Genomic DNA, 17,500 nt, shown 5'->3' on the forward strand with positions numbered 1-17,500 from the left:
TCTAGATATTACTTTTTAAAGATAATTGAAAGTCTGTCTAGTTTACACTGAACATCTCAGATTTCTTGCTACACATTTGACAAGTATCTCACTGATTTAACGTTCTTTTAGTAACATTTCTGTCTCTGCTACTATATATTTTGGAATAGTTCAAAGCTAAATAGTATTCACTTTATAATCGACAGTTTGGTTTAACTGGTTTGTTCACACTTGGATTAACGCTTCCTGTTTATCCTGCATCAGGGTTGACTCCTTAATCAGTGACTGAAGAGATGATTTTGATTCATGTAATTAAGGTAGAGAGAGGTTTTCAGTTGACCCTCTCAACGACTGCTCTTTGCCTTTGCCCCCGGGCCTTTGCCTTACCGAAAAATCATTTCCTCTGGTAACAAGAAACATTAAAAGCATGAAATATTACGATTTAAAGTTCTTTAGACCATGCAGCCGGCTCTCGTAAGTTGTTGGATGGCACTACTCTATTGACGTAAAAAAGTTGGTAGATCCACGATTTCAAAATATATATATAAACTAAATGATAATGCGTTTGTTTTTACGAAGTCGTCTGAAAATTTTATCATGAAATTGGCAAGGATTGTTCTAAACACCCTGGCGGAAACGGAAAAGCGTTTGCTTCATCGGTCTAAATGGTTTTCGAGTGACGCTCGGCTTTACTCGTTCAAAATCCAACAAAGTAGCGGTTCAGGGTTTTGCATATACAGCCAAAAATCTGCATTTATTTACAAACAACAACCTTCATGGCTCCGTTTGTTGTGGTGAATTGGAAGCAGTTCCAAACCCTCAACCAAGTTGGAATTTGGTCGTGTTGTAACAATAAAAGTTAGTCATGCAGCTAAAGTCGAAAGCATTTGAATACAAAACAACTAGTACTGAAAGTTATGAAAATCGACCTTAAACAGCTTGTTTCTTAACATATATCTGTTTAAAATGTTTAATCGAGCAAACACTTACTCTGCAGAGCTTATGCTTCTCCAGGGGACATAAAGAGGAGAGACATTAGGAACGAGATTGCTTGATTGCCGCTCTACTATTTCCCTGATGAGCTCACAGACAAGGATTCGAGGAATAAGAGAAAGAGGGAATGACCTGTCGTTTGTAACGAAGAACGTGATAGACAATCCAGTCAAACTAGGCAAAACCGGAAAATTGTTTCCAGTGAAGTACATTATCCTCAAACTGAAGTTATGACAATCGCAGCAGAAGATCTTGCTGTTAGCGTAACAGCCTTTAAAATTCTTTCACTTACCTTCCTTACGTTGATTTGTTGCTCCACGTTTTTGCTGCCGAACCCGCACAAAGAAAGAACTTTGTAGCATAAAAACAGGAACAAATGGCGTGACCTTTTTATAATGAAGAACTTGCCGGACAATCCAATCAAACTGGGCGAAACCGGAAAATTGTTTCAAGTAAAGCGTAAACTTTAAGGGCTTGAATTTATTATTCTAGAAGATAATTGAAAGTCTGTCTAGTTTACAGTGAACATCTTAGATTTCTTGCTACATATTTTATAGATATCTCACTGATTCAATGTCATTTTTTTCGTGTCTTTTCTTAAGGATACACGGCTCTGCTACAATCAATTTTGGAATAATTCAAAGCTAAATAGTATTCATTTGATAATCGACAGTTTGGTTTAACTGGTTTGTTCACACTTGGGTTATCGCTTCATGTTTATCCTGCATCAGGGTTCACTCCTTAATCAGTGACTTAAGAAATGATTTTGATTCGTCTAATTAAGGTAGAGAGAGGGTTTTGACCTTCTTCACGATTGCTCTTTGCCTTCGCCCCCGGGCCTTTGCCTTACCGAAAAATCATTTCATCTGGTAACAAAACATTCAAAGCATGAAATACTACGATTTAAAGTTCTTTAGACCATGCAGCCGGCTCTCGTAAGTTGTTGGATGGCACCACTCCACTAACGTAAAAAAGTTGGTAGATCCACGATTTCAAAATAAACTAAATGATAATGCGCTTGTTTTTATGAAGTTGTCTGAAAATTTTATCATGAAATTGGCAAGAATTGTTGTAAACACCCTGGCGGAAACGGAAACACGTTTGCTTCATCGGTCTCAATGGTTTTCGAGTGACGCTCGGTTTTACTCGTGCAAAGTCCAATATCTGTCGCAAAGTAGCGGTTCAGGGTTTTGTATATACAGCCAACAATGTACATTTATTTACAAACCGTCACGTTCATGGCTCCGTTTGTTGTGGTGAATTGGAAGAAGTTCCAAACCCTCATCTAAGTAGGAATTTTAGTCGTGTTGTAACAATAAAAGGTACTCATGAAGCTAAACTGAAAAAATTATTTGAACACAAATCAACTGAAAGTTATGAGAATCGACCTTGAACAGCTTGTTTCTTAACAAATCGAGCTAACACTTACCCTGCGAGCTTATGTTGTTGCAAGGGACAGGAAGAGGAGAGACCCTGGGAACGAGGTTGCTTTTTTGCTCCTCTACTATTTCCCAGAGGAGCTCACAGAAAAGGATTCGAGGAATAAGAGAAAGGGGGAATGACCTGTCCTTTATAATGAAGAACGTGATAGACAATCCAGTCAAACTAGGCAAAAACCGGAAAATTGTTTCCAGTGAAGTGCATTATCTTCAAACTGAAGTTATGACAATCGCAGCAGAACATCTTGCTGCCAGCGTAAAGCCTTTAAAATTCTTTCACTTACCTTCCTTACGTTGATTTGCTGCTCCACGTTTTTGCTGCCGAACGCGCGCAAAGAAAGAACTTTGTAGAATAAAAACAGGAACGAATAGCGTGACGTTTCTATAATGAAGAACTTGCCAGACAATCCAATCAAACTTAATTAAGGCGAAACCGGAAAATTGTTTTAATTGAAGCGTGGTTTGAATGCATTACTTTGGAACTGAGATAATTGAAAGTCTGTCTAGTTAACACTGAACATCTCAGATTTCTTGCTACATATTTGATATGTATCTCACTGATTCAATATTTTTTTCGTAATCTTTCTCACGGATACACTGTTCTGCTGCTATAAATATTGAAATAATTTCAAAGTTAAAGAGTATTCATTTGATAATCGACAATGTGACTCAAATTTAAATTTGCCTCCCCCTGGGGTTAACACTTCCTGTTTATCCTGCACTGGGCGTTTCTCGGCCGTTGTCATGGAAATGATTGAAGCAAATAAAGAGTTTTGTTATCCTTTACAATCACCTTTTTATTTTACAAGGTTTTGCCATACCGACAAATCATTTCCTCTGATGGTTAGTAACATTAAAGGAATGGCATGGAATTTGTTGAAAGCAACACTCGAAAACAGTTGCATTGAACACTTCACCGAATCGCTCTGACTCCTTTGGGGGAAACGGAAGAATTGTTTGCTTGCTCTATGGTTCTTAAACGATTTTTATTTAATGAAAAATCACAGTCCAATATCTGTTACAAAGTGGACGCTGCAAAAAGCGACTCAGGGTTTAGTATATGTAATCAAATGGTATACTCGTGAAATTAGGAAATAATTTCACGCGCGTTTTGTCAAAATTCTAATAATTTCCCTCTCCTAATTTCACGAGTACACACTTTGATTACCTCTTAATTTCATGGGTGACAAATTACGCTCACAATCGTGGTCGGTTCCGTCTGTTACACACGCAGGCATGAAACCGCTCAAGTGCTTTTATCCCACTGCTCAGGACGAACCGTCTCAGGGTATTTTTCAAGGTCATTTTCATCACACCAGTTCTCAAAACCCTCATCCAGTTAATTGACTGTGCTCTTTCGCCTATTTAGGTTTTCTGTAGTGTCTTTTGATGCGGTAACTTCTTTCATCCGTAACATCTTTAAACCTGGACGCCATCTTGGCACCTGAGATATAGGGAACGTTGCCATAGCAATTTTTGCAATTTCACATGCATGTGAAATTATAAATTAACGATGAAATTTCGCGCCAAAATTAAGGAGTAATTTGTCACCCATGATATTATTAGCTTTAGCCAGCAATGTACAGTCATCCACAAAAGAACCGCATTCGAGGCTATATTTGTTGTAGGAAATTGGAGGGAGTTTCAAACACGCATCGCAACTGGGATCAGTTGTGTGCGTAACCCTAAAAGATAGCCATCAACCTCAACTGGATAGAAATCTTAACAAAAGTGAACGTAGTTTAATGGCCTTAGCTCCAACAAGTCTCCTGTAGCTCAGTGGTAGAGCATCCAAACCAGTAATCGGAAGGTCTTCGGTTCGACTCCGGATAGGAGCACTCGGATTTTAACTTCTTCTGAGTATGCCTGTGTCATTCACTCACTGAAATACGTCACTCACAATGATGTATCATCTTTAAATTGAGAGTTATGACAATCCAACGTGAAAAGCTTTTTTCTTAATAGCATAGTTAATACTAACTATGTTACTAGATATCTTTCTCCGAGCTTCTTGTTTGCCCCTCTAGATTTCAACTGATTTGAGTAATACGAGAAAGAGGGAATGGCCTGTCGTCAGTTTATAATACTGTTACCGTACCCTGGGTTCGCTAACACAGAACGCGAAGAACACTTTATTCTTCAGTTTTAATATCGTCTGCGAGCAACACACTCTTACAATCTGCTCTGCTTACACGACCACATCGCATGCCCTAATATGGACCTACCATATTTGGGCACTATGTAACACAACAGCCCGTTACAATACAATCAAATTGTTACAGGGAAGTGGTGCTAACTACACGGCAACAAACAATAACGCTGATGACTTCTTATATTTTTGATATCTTAACTGAATATATGTGCTATGTTTGTAAATAACTTTTACGTTATTTAACTATTGCTTTATTTATTGGTTTATTCAGGAATCTATTTAACAATTATTCAATGAGCGCGCGTTGGATATGAGATGGTAAAGAGCCAACGAGGCACGAAGCGCCGAGTTGGCTATAACCAATCTCATATCCAACAAGCGTGAATGGAATAATTGTTTTATTAAATTCTCCCCGTTTGAATATTGATGTTGAAATTAAGACGACTGGATGTTGAGGCAACTTCCGACCAAAGCGACAACGTAATGATCACATGACACGCGCATGCAGCTCTTTGCGAACGGAGTTGAATGAAAAATCGAAAGCGAAGTAAACTCTGTTTTTTTTATAAGAACCTTTTTTATAAGAACGTTGAGGCTGAGATTAACCAAAATTTTAAGAACGTATTAGGAACGTTCCTCAGGCTGAGGCTCGATCAAGAACGTTTTTATTTTGCTAATCTGTATATAAAATCAAGGTACCAAATGTAAATTAGCCAAAATACTTAGTACATGTTTTGTATAACATTAACAATGGTAACACACATCTCGGTTTGTCATAATCAGCAGTTCTTGATGATCTCAGCACGTCCGCATTGATTTACTGAAATACATGTAGTGTATACCATGTAATTTAAGAACATCTTAAGAACGTTTTCAGCCTCAGATCGCAAAAAAATATAAGAACGTTCAGCCTCAGCTCCAAAATTAGACGTTCTTATGAAAAAAAAAAAAAAAACAGAGTGTACATACATTTCAAATTCAAGAAACGTTCAAGTGTATGAGTAACAGCCTTTCTGAGACAAGCATTCAAGTGCTTTTGAAGTTTCAGCTCATCGAGAAGCATAACAGTTGTGCTCATTTGAGCAAATGTTCTGCTGTGTGGTGCCGAGCGAAGGAAGGGATCCAGGACGCGGCTTTTTTTATGCTGAACTGAATTCCTCGCAGACGTTTTAAAACACGACTTAAGGTAAGCCGAGTCCAAGTGTACGAGGTACAACCTCACAGACACAAGCATTCAGTGTAAGTTCTCAAACTTCAAGCTTATCGAGAAGCGTAAGAGCTGTGCACATTTGTGCAAATGTTTTGCTGAGTGGTGCCGAGCGACGGATTTCACACGTACGGGTTACATAGATGAACTAAGAACTATTGCGATTGGAGTCCTCGTAAACGCGTGGAAACATAAAGGCAGGCATTAAGCTCTTCTTGAGAAATTTTTTCGATCGGCTTTAACCTCTCACCACCAGGATTTGCAAGTTATCCTGAAATTTAACCCGTTGTTATTGTTATTGTTGTTATGTAATCTAAATCGTAAAATGAGGCAATTTTTCTGATTTTAAAGGAAACTTCAGAGATTCGTGAAAACTAATTATATAACAAGTGGTTGTCAAAATGATGTTTTTTCTCATTTTAAGTTAAAATGTTCAGAGAAATCAAATTTTGGGCCATTTCAGTTGAAGGAAAAGCTATTTCTTAAAGCGTATTTGTTTCATTACATTTAGCTTGAGCATTTTATTTCAAAACGCCCTTCAATGAACAGCGCAGTGCATACGACATAGACCTTTTTCATAAATGGCGGCCGATTTATTATTCTTTTCAATACATGTTAATTAACCCCATTAACCTCATTTCAGAGTAAAAATTCGTTTGAATTTGGACATGCTGACGAGGCTAGTAGGGCTAATTTTTATTAATACTATACAATTATTCACCAAAGTGGAGGTGAATAGTGATGGATATTGCGGCGAGGTAAATATCCATCACTTTCACCGACACTGAGGTGAATAAAGTATATACCACACAAGCTGAATAAGAAATGGACCAAAACTTACTTTATTTTTTCAATATACCGACAAATGGCGCGAAATTTCAAAATCTCGCGCGCCGCGCGGTAAGCGATTTCGTATTGTAGAATTAGTTCCGTCTCGCTTTCTTGTAGACAAATAAAACTTCTAGAGGCACTTGTTTAGTTGCTACGTGCTTTTCTTCGATTGTTGTGTGAAATTTGTCCTGTTGTTGAAACCATACTGCAAAACATTAGATGTTTCATTGTCAACATTGTAATTATAGTGCTCGACAGTTTTCGTAATTAATGCATTGTATTTTTATTTTTTGCCTTAGAATATGAGGTTTAAAAGATTAAATAATTTACCATGTAATGCCGTCAAACCAAAATTTGTTGTATTTTTGGTAATAGCCGTCTCTTTTATCGAAATATTTTCCTCTTAAGTGACCGTGGCGAAACGGGTTATCATCTTGTTTCTCTTTGGTTGCTCGGAGGTGAATAGTACTTGGCTAATCACCTCCGAGCTAGCCAATCAGCGCGCTAAAAGCACTATTCACTTCTGTGGTATATACTGAAAAAAATTATTTATTTTGTCTATGATAGAACACGCCGGATTTTTGGAGGTCCAAATTTCACGAGAAACTGTCGTGGAGTCTTCTTCTTTTGTTGTCGAGGCTTTTTTTCAAATTGTTTGTCTGTACTTTCAATTGTTTTTTTGTCACTCAATGACCCCAAATGTTCTCAACCTTAGCCATTTTGTAGCCCTAAACTCAACAATTAACCCCAAGCTTCCTTCCACTCCTAAGCCCAAAAGTTAACCAAAAAGTTTCTTAAGTCGGGCCATTTATAAACCCTAAACTCAAAATTTAACCCTAAGCTTTCAAACTCTAGCCATTTTTTAGGCCTAAGCTCCAAATTTAGCGCTTTCTTAGTCCTAGCCATTCTTTAACCCTAAGCTCAAAAATGAACCCTTAACTCCCTTAATCATAACCATTTTTTTAAACAAAGTTAAAAAATTAGCCCCTAGACCTAGAGGTCTCAACCTTAGTCATTCTTTCCATACATTTGTCTGTATAGCAAACCAGCCGTGAACTGCTACTAAAAATAGTTCGCGGGAAAAAAATACAGACAAATGTATGGAAAGTTCGAAACACGACTGCACGCTTTCCGGCACAGCTACATCCCTCCAATTTTTTTTCTTAAAATCTTTTTCCTAGTGCCAAAAGTTTCCAATTCATGAATTTTTCAGAAGCGATGTTTTATGAAAATTATTTGACATCGAATTTCCATACAAACACTGTTAATTCAAGCGTGTTTGCCTTCTCGTCAAAATGGCGTCGAAAACCGTGATAAGGCCTATTTCGAAAGCTGTTGATGAGGTCCCTGAAGAGACGCCCTGTGGTGACACCTGTAAGCCTGAGTTGTTTTCGCCATCACCTCAGGATTTGGGTGATTGTTCTATGCCTGAGAATGCGTCCCAAGACGTTCCTGAAAAACCTCTAGGCGCACCGAAAGTTTTATGTGATTTGTTTAATTGCTGTACGAGATGCGAATCAGCTCCGAAGTTTACGTAGAACTTGAAGGAAACTGACCGCCGTGTGCGACTTTGCAAAGAATTATATGTTGTTTTTTCGGTCGATACACTGACAAGTGAGCAGCCAAGAGATTATCAATGGTTTTGATGCGGCCGGTATTGACGTAGATGAAATTTTGTCTACCCAGCGACGGGCGTCAGATAACACGTGGGTGGTAAGCTTTCGATCGACCGATGCGAAAAACGTTGCCCTTGGGGTCCTGTCCGTATCGATTGCTGGCTGCACAGTTTTCTTAGACAACTGTGAGAATCGTGTGATGATTGTTAAGATCTACGGAGCGCCTACTGAATTACCGGACACTGTTTTGATCGGTCGACTTTCGCATCATGGCAAGGTTTTTTCTTTTCGTTGGGACAGAGTCACCGCTAATATCTATAATGGTGTGCGTACTGCTAAGATGCAGTTGAATTTGCCCATCCCGCCAACTATTTTTGTTGCGGGCGAGTCAATACGAATCTGGTATCCATCTCAGCCTAAAATGTGCCGTCGCTTCGGGGATGTTGGCCACGTGGCCGCAAAATGCTCATCGTTCCGGTGCTTTAATTGTGAAGCGCCGGGCCATAGGATTAAAGATTGCCAGTCACCGCCCCTTTGCTCTATTTGTCTTGAGAAAGACCATGACGTTTCAGTATGTCCTTTTTTCAGTGTTATACAGCGCAAATGTGGTTAACGAGTCTGGCGGATCTCTAAACCCCGATGATGTGGAGACCATTTCGGACTCAGCTTCGTCGCCTGCTGCATGACCTTCTTACGCCAAGGTGGCCTCTCGTACACCAGAGGAAGCGGAGGCCATTAAAGCTGCCGAGGCGGCGAGATCGGTCTCCAAGTAGCCTTCGTTCAAGTCTTCCAAGGACTCAAAGGATTCTGTAAAACAACAGCCCAAGAAGCCACCCAAGCCGAAAGCAGCGAGTGAGCCACCGCCTTCAAGTGTCCAAAAACCATCCTCGGACTGTAAACGCACTACACAGGAAAAGGCGGAGCGTGAGCGCCATCGTCATCATCATAATCACGATCGCGAATCATCTGAGGAGGACTCTGATCATGAGTTTGTGAAGGTGAGGGCTAGGCGTCATTCTAGACCGCCGCTAGCAGCACCAATGTCGTTGAAAATTGTATCTTTAAAGGTTGGGGGTCTTGGCACCCCTGCTAAGCGATTCACTGTTTTGCGCGAGCTTGAGCATTTGAATGTATGATTTATTTTTATTACAAGAAACTCATGTGTCCACTAAGAAGGTCGCGGACGAAATCGCTCTCTGTTGGCCTGGCCAATGCTTTTGCTCTTTCGGGAGAGGCAAATCTGCTGGCAAATCTGGTAGCTTTATTTGTCTCTCCCAGATTTTTTGGGCCATATCTTTCGCTTTTTATTTGATTCTGACGGGCGCGTTTTAAGTGCATTGGTGCTACTAGGGTCTATGAGTCTTAATGTTTTTAATATCTATGCTCCAAACACTGTCTCGGAGCGTAAAACCTTTTTTGAGTGTTTACATGATTATTTTATTTCTAATGGTTCTCGCGTTATTGCTGCTGACTTTTTTAAAATTGTATTGATAACAAATTAGATCACTATTCTGCTAATACTTTGCTGTCGGACAAAAAGTGTCTTAGTGCCTTTTTGTCCGATTTTTTTTTTGAGCGATGTTTGGCGCAAATTGAATCTGCGCGGTGTTTCTTTTGCTTGGTCTAATCTGATTACTCGCTGGCTACTCGTATTGATCGTTTTTTGCTGTCTCGTTCTTTGTTTAAATTTGTTTGTTCAAACAAGGTTTTACCGTGTGTTTTTTCCGATCACGATTTCAGTTGTAGTTCTCGATTTTTCTTTTGATGGTTTTTCAAATAATCGAGATGGTATTTGGAGATTAAATACCGCTCTTTTGGCTGATCATGAGTTTAAGCGTGAGATTTCTTCTGTTGTTGATCGCCAAAAGAGTGTTATTGCCGACTTGGTGGGATGATCTGAAACTTGTCATTTGTTCTGCTTGGATTAATTACTGCACACGTAAGTGTCAGTCTGTAAATCGTGAGCGGAATTTTTTAACTAAGCGTTTAATTCGTGCTAAAATGCTTTCCATGCTGGTGACAATTCTGTCGTTTCCGAATTGCGAGATGTTGAAAGCGCGCTTTCGTCTCTTATTTCTCGTGAGACGGAGGGCGCTAAAATTCGATCGCGTGCCAAGTGGATCGAGGAAGGAGAAAAGCCCACGCGGTATGAGCAACAGCGTGCGGAGAAAAATTCGTTTGATTCTGTTGTTGATACTGATGGTAGCGAAAAAACGTCACAGGCTGATGTTAAGCGGGTTTTTGCGAATTTTTATCGTGATCTGTATGCCAAAAATACTCCTATTTACATGCAGATCCAAACCGATTTGATCGATAGTTTAGAATTTTCTTTGAATGATGGTGAGCGCGCTAGTTGTGAGGGCTTATTTACTAAGACGAGCTTTTCTCCGCTTTGAAGGGCCTTCAGACCGGCAAATCGCCTGGCTCTGACAGCTTGCCCACCGATTTCTATTTGTATTTTTGGGATGACCTGGGTGATATTCGCGTTCTGGTTCTGAACGAGAGATATCGCTTGGGTGTTTTACGTATGGCCAGCGCGAGAGTCTCTTGCGCTTGCTGTACAAGAAGGACGATAGACGATTGCCGAAAAATTGGCGCTCCATATCGCTTTTGAATACGGATTACAAACTTATAGCTTTCTCAAGAAGCTTGCTGATTATATAACCCTCTAAAACACAAGCAATATACAAGCTACTCACGATATCTGTTAGATCTAAAGAACAGCTGATTACATAAGTTCACCTGGAAACCCACAACTAATTAACTACCCGAACAATTAGGTGGTTTTACTAAATTACATGAATGAGTTCTGTTGTTTCTGGAAAACGACCTGGCCTGGAAGTGTTTTTCTCTCCAATGTTGATTCATTTACCAAAACCCGCTCACAAATAGCAGTTTATTTTGTGCAAGCTGATGGACTGGCCACTCTAGTAAAACTTCAGCGTAATTTAAGCAAATATTAGGAGAGATTAATTTAGAATATTTATAAGGCCAAGGTAACGAGGAATGTCTCAGAACAGCTGTCATCCGTTAGCATGCGGATTCACATTTTTGTCAATGATATATAAATACCTGAATTATTATTTTTTAAATTACATGCAATTATAACAAAATGGTTAGAATATGCAATTAAAACAATTTGATATATTTCCTACTTATTTTGCCACAGTTTTTCAACAAGCTATCTGATGAAATATGCTTAATCAAGGTCTTCAACGCTCACCAAATACAAAGGGTTTATCTTATTCAATTATTACTTATTTAAGCCTCATTTTAACCACAAACGTACATATTTCATTGACGCCTAACTAAAATGGAAACATACCGGGATTTTAAATTGAATTCTTAAACATAAAAAAAGAAAGATGTCCAATTACATTTACACAACAAAAACCTTTTATGTCAGGGTAAAACAGCTGAAATAGAAAGGGTTTGAAAACAAGTGCGCGCGATTGTTAACTTTTGTAGGCCACGAGAAAGGAAAAAATAAATATTAACAAGCAGAATTACAGCAAAGTTTAAAGACCTACCGAGTTTAAAAGGTCACGTTTGGTTGCATTGAGCTTGTGAATTTTTCCCTCCTTGTGCTGTGATGCTTGACTTAGTGAATTGAGTTGTACGCTGCAGATTTCGCAAAAGAATTGTTGCGCCGGCTGCTTGAAGGGAACACCGTTGAGTTATTGATCATCCAATGCTTTTCGCTTTCTTCCCACACTAAATACCTCAGCATTGTTTGACTGTATAGCCTGAGGAGCTGGAAGGTTTGCTGGCGGTATGCCGGCTGTTTCAGTGACTGGAAAAGAAGAGACGTACTGTTGTTGAGCTGTAAGATGTGGAAAAGCCTTACCTAATATTGTAACCTGCACACTGCAATATTTTTTAATATTGCAGAATGCTTATTTAGCGCGTTTAATTATATTACCCCTGATAATTTCCCTGCTGACAAAAACGGACCGCCTCCGTTTTCCTCAGACAGTTGTTTTGTCATCTTAAAGACTACAATCGTTGATTTTATGCAGAGAGAACAATAGAATTTCATGGGGATCAGTAATTATTATTTGATAAGTTACTGGCTTATCCTTGAATATCATGTGAGGGACTTGACGACTAAGAACATAATTATACAGGTTACGATCATTCCTCCAAACGCAATCCATTTGTCCTAATAGGAAATACAGAGAAATAAACACATCATTAGGCTGTCTATGCATATGGAAGACATATAATAGTTGCGTATCTAGAACTTCTGTAAGACAAGAAGCTAGAACTACAGACAAACTTTAGAACAGTCGCTTTTTTCCCTTGACATTCACATACATGTGAAGAGTAAAGTGAATATACGAGGTAAAATACATTGAAAGCATAGATTGTGATGTGTAATTGCGAGATATGAACATGCAAGGCAAGAAAAACTCTCCAGTCTCTTTCTATTTTCTCACTTGTTCCAGACTTTCCCTTCAAAGGCCGTGCATTGATACGACATGCAATGTAAAAAATTTTGCAGTCCACCATTTTAGTCTCATTTTTTTGTGAACAATGAGAGGGACCCTAGCTCCCAAGCCTCCCCAGAAGGCAATAGTGTTTTAGATATCAATGCAAAATTTTTATAGCATGCACAACGGGTTCATCTTGTTTCCCTACTTTCACGAAACGAATGCACAAGTTTTTATTGTAATAATTCTGATTTGATCATGCCCCACATACGCAGCACTATTTTGTATTAATTTTTATTGTGTTTTCGAAGTGACCTCTTTATATAAGCTTGATGGTTTCTTAAGGTCTCCTCGCCAAATCGTTATTGCTTCTTTTGTATTACTATATCATGTTTTACAGCAAATAAAAAAAAAACAAAATAAATAAATAAATAAATAAATAGCAGTTTCCTTTATCTTTTTTGTGCTAAGCTTTTGACTTGCGATCAGTCAATGACAGGATAAAATGCTGACGCCAGGCACAAGTCTTGAAAAACTGGAAACTCACAATCAGATTGTTCTAAATCCTAATATGTTTTAATTGCAAACGAAGCAACGGATAAAGCAATGGATAAAGCAATGGATAAAACATTGGGACAGTGTTTCCTGAGGGAATTCAAGGCCACATGCACGCATTCCTGTGAATGTGAGCTGAAACAGCAAAAAAGCAATCTGCACCAAACCCCTCATTTGCACCAACAAACAACAATACCTGTGTTGCCCTCTTGTCAATCAGCCTCATAACAGTGTTAGACAAACCAAGCGTGCTGGCAATATCCAATATTCTTTTATGAGCTCCCTGTTGAAAAACAGTTAATTGGCAAATTTTCTTTGATGGCCAGTTGGAGAAAACTAAGCGTAAACCACTGAATAAAACCAAAGAGCAAGGTTCACTAACAAAACCAAAGGCCACATGCAAATATTTAAGCACTTTTCAAGCGAAATGAAAAAAAAAAACAGCCTAAAATTTGGAACAAAACGGTTATGCAATCAGCCTTCAAATGTTTTTGATACAAATGGAAAAAATATAGACATCAACTTCAAGTTAATGTAAAATGTTCTTGATTTCCTTCCTACATAAAATTTGTAATAACTTAGTGCAGCTTGTTTTTTCTTTAAACATTTACTTCATGGGTGAAAAATAAAAAAATACAGTAGATATAAACTACATCATAAAAAGGTGTCAAATAAGAATCAAAACTACCTTAAAGTTCCTTCGTCAAAATACTACTCAGTGGAATGTCATGTGTAAATGAATTTATTATTAAGTTACCGGAAATTTAATGAGCTTACTTTTAAAGTTATACGTTGACCTCTCAAAGTTGTCAAAATACTAGATCCACTGCTCAATAAATCACTTATTCCTCTGTCTGCATTTTGAAGTGAGGTGTTGTGCTGTGGTTCATGGTCTATCATGATAGATGTTTCGCCACTATCCTAAAAGACAAATAACACAATCTAAACAGTCAAGTACAGCTGTTCACATCATCATCATTAACGACATCATCATCATTACTACAATCTTTGACATCCTCATTCTAAAATGAAGTTATGTTTGAAACACGAGCAGCAGCTAGTGTTTAATCATGTGCTGCGAGTTTTTGAATGCCTTCAAAAACATTCCTGGAAAAGCTGTGTCAAAAGAGTTAATAACAATGATGCTTTTGTGAACGTTGGAAATTAACAATACAAAAAAAAACATAAAACACCATATACTACATTACTTGCAAAAAATTTCGGACGTTTAATTTCCGGCCACTTTTTCCCTCATTTCGGACAACTTTTGGACAAAAATTTCCGACACTGCGCTGAAACATACCCAAAGTAAATTTACGACTAAAAAAAATGAATTTGACTGAAATAAAATCTGAGAAAATGATAGTTTTACTGTACCTTCAAGGTTTTACACCAACCAGAAAAAAACACAAACTCAATCAAGCTTATGCCTCAAGCAGTGTCTCAAATACTTACCTTTCCAAACTTTAAGATAAAAAGAACGACTGAGCACAGCCACCTAATCCGAATTTTGAGCATATCATGCATGTTATTGTTTAAAGTTTTATACTATACTGTAAAAATTTCGGACGGTTTTATTTTCGGACACTATTTTTGTCCGAAATTAACACTAATTGCCTATAAAAACCTTTGCAAAATATCAACATGTATTTACTCTCCTTTCTGTTCTATGATACCTAGCTGGGAAAATTTGATTAAATATCAGAACATGTCATCTTTTGTGATCATTTATTTGTTTCTCATGACCTGTATGTTTGAAAATGTAGTCATTAGGTAAGGAGAAATTAGATTCTGGTCACTAGATGGTTAACCTATAACCCCCAATATCACCTAGTAAGCTTAACATGGGGCAAAACAGCATTCATAAGAATTCTGATTCTGATGGCTTATATCTGAATGGTAACACTTGGGGATTTCTTCCACTGATTCTGGAAGTAAAAACACACATCTAACATTCTAAAAATAATTTAGCTTACATTAGTTGTAAACCTTCTGTTTAAAAGTTCCTCTCTTTCTTTTCCGTCTTGTTCCTGCCAAAAGAATCAATGTTATCAGCCACAAAAACAACAATTTTAACACAAGGTCTTTTTATTCCAAAAGAAGAGGACTCTACATGGCAACAAGTTTGTCATTATACGGTGCTGCTGCTTATGAAGACTGGATGATTATTATTTTATTAGTTAAAATGATTTCAGAGGTTAAATTTTATTATTGGAGGCATCCTCACTGACAGATTATTGTTGTATGTTTAAATAGCCTGTCACATATTTTACTAGCTTTTACTAAAATTTAGCAAACCAGCCAACCACCCAATGCTATGAAAAGTAAACAATGAAAATTCTCGGAAAACAATTTCCAAGCCCCCAGCAGGAATCAAACCTGCAAACTTCCAGACACTAGTTTGGATGCTCTAACCATTGAGCTATAGGTGACCTCAAGCCTGACCTGCTTACCATATGAATGACCTATAGATCAGTGATTAGAGCATGCAAACTAGTATCAGGAAGGTCGTGGGTTCGATTCCTGCTGGGGGCTTGGAAATTTTTTTCCGAGAATTTTCATCGTGTACTTTTAGTCATCTATTTCATTTTACTAAAATACAAATAATAATCAAATAATCAAACTTACTCCATGGAGGATTTAGGATGTGTTTCTTTGGAAAAATCCAAATCCGGATTTTTGATCTAAGGTCACTTGGGCCATGACGTTGCATCAAAGGAACCAACGTATCTTTACCCAGAGTGGGTTCGTTAGTTCCTTTGATACACCATGATCTGAGTGATCTTGAATCAATAATCCGGATTCAGATTTTTCCAAAGCTACAGTAGTAATGAAGAACAGGTTAAGAACTTGTAAGCCAACATGCTTACTGGCAGTAAAGGTAACAATGTCATTATTGTTATATGTACCTTCATCATCCTCCGATGTTTGTAGTTGTTAAAGGGGAAGTATCACGAAAATATGATGTCATTTCAAAACCCAAAAATGTATGTCTGACAACAGAAATGAAATATAATTGTCTAGTTTTGTTATAAATTATCACCCCAGTGCAATAAAACTGTCGATAAGTGCCTCTGGCAAGAGACAAAGTAGGTCGGAATGGATTAAAACTTGAAAAATATTAGGCTAATGTTTTTCAAGTTTTCGTATTTTTGTTTCCAAAATGCGCTAGAGCAGAGTACGAGTTGTTCCTTTCAAGAATTGACTTGATTTCTCTCCTCTCGTTGTTCTAGAATTATTTTGTAGCTATGCCGGAAGGTCTTATTTTACCATTTTTAACAAAAGAGGTCAAAAACCCCGTGATACTCCCCCTTTAAGGCCTGTTTTCAAATGTCTCAAATCATATGTAAGTTGATCCACTTTTCTGCGAAAGCAACAACATAAAAAAAAAAAATAGTATATCAGTATCAAGTTGGTATAAAATTTGGGGTGAGATTGGACATCAGCATGACCTTACTCTTTTCAAACAGTGTGTGGGTTCTTTCACGTCCTACAGATTATATCTCTCTGTACTGTCCTGTAAGGCAAATAATTAAAAAAAGAAAAAGTTTGTCAGAGGGTGTAGTCCTACACCTTAAGTGGAAAGAATTCCTCAATAGCAGTTCACAAGGGTTTGTGGAAAATGTCTTTTTTTTTTGTTTATGGTTCTCAAGATTAAAAACCCCATTCCAGTTTCTATTGGTGATCAATAAATTAATTTTCCTTTAAAGCCATGTCTGCTATTTTGCTTTATCTTGTTGCTGCAATAAGTTGATTTTGTATGAATAATTTCAACCCTTATACCCAATTTTGCGCCAATGAGAAGAAGATTTAATAACCTTGCAATCATTTCATTTTAAACAGAGGAAACTTTCAGAAAGACTTGCATTCGAACACTCTGCTTTTTCTATGGCGGCTTTTTGTTAATAAGGATGGTGAGTCAGTCCCAGTTTACTTAAGCTTGTTCCAAGTTGTGTTCTATTTCTTGTTCAACAGCTGCACGACAAAAAAGAAACACAAGTGAATACAACATCAGTCTATCTCCAGACACAGTTAAAGGGCTAAAGCACGGGGAAGGGGTGGAGGCAGTAGTTTGATCACAACCTTAGAAAGACAAATTAAGAGACAGATAATTTAAAGCAAAATAACCCTTTATGCCCCAACAAAATAACCAGCATCTAATTTCTTCTCACATTATCAATACCGTAAAAATTTGGATAGTAATGACCCTCCGAAAGTAACAACCCCCCGAAAGTAACGACCTCCCTGAAAGAAACATCAAAACATAAATGTGGCTTCTAATAAATCCCGAAAAT

The 17,500-nt window shown here is 37.9% G+C and overlaps 2 protein-coding genes across 6 annotated transcripts in view; both read right to left on the reverse strand.

Moving 5' to 3' along the window:
* LOC146452018 (uncharacterized) overlaps positions 1–2,862 on the reverse strand; it is a 7,658-nt gene extending 4,796 nt beyond the window's left edge. Inside the window, exon 1 of one of the 5 annotated variants that reach the window (XR_014859845.1) lies at positions 970–1,176. The gene's annotated coding sequence lies outside the window, so the exon portion shown is untranslated. Of the gene's footprint in view, positions 1–969; positions 1,177–1,264; positions 1,283–2,695 lie in introns of those variants that run through there. The other 4 variants (XR_014859844.1, XM_085098280.1, XM_085098278.1 and 1 more) reach the window with 4 other exon arrangements.
* Positions 2,863–12,059: 9,197 nt separating this feature from the next.
* Positions 12,060–15,623, reverse strand: LOC146452019 (Golgi SNAP receptor complex member 2-like). Its single transcript, XM_085098236.1, has 6 exons — positions 15,585–15,623; positions 15,182–15,235; positions 14,661–14,669; positions 13,983–14,126; positions 13,402–13,488; positions 12,060–12,379 (listed from the first exon to the last, which is right to left on the reverse strand). Exons 1-6 carry the CDS (start codon positions 15,621–15,623, stop codon positions 12,305–12,307), a joined length of 408 nt encoding a protein of 135 aa, XP_084954362.1. The 3' UTR covers positions 12,060–12,304.
* Positions 15,624–17,500: the final 1,877 nt, after the last annotated feature.

This window comes from Pavona decussata, unplaced genomic scaffold (assembly GCF_977016875.1).
Source record: "Pavona decussata unplaced genomic scaffold, jaPavDecu1.1 SCAFFOLD_381, whole genome shotgun sequence".
NCBI lineage: Eukaryota > Metazoa > Cnidaria > Anthozoa > Scleractinia > Agariciidae > Pavona > Pavona decussata.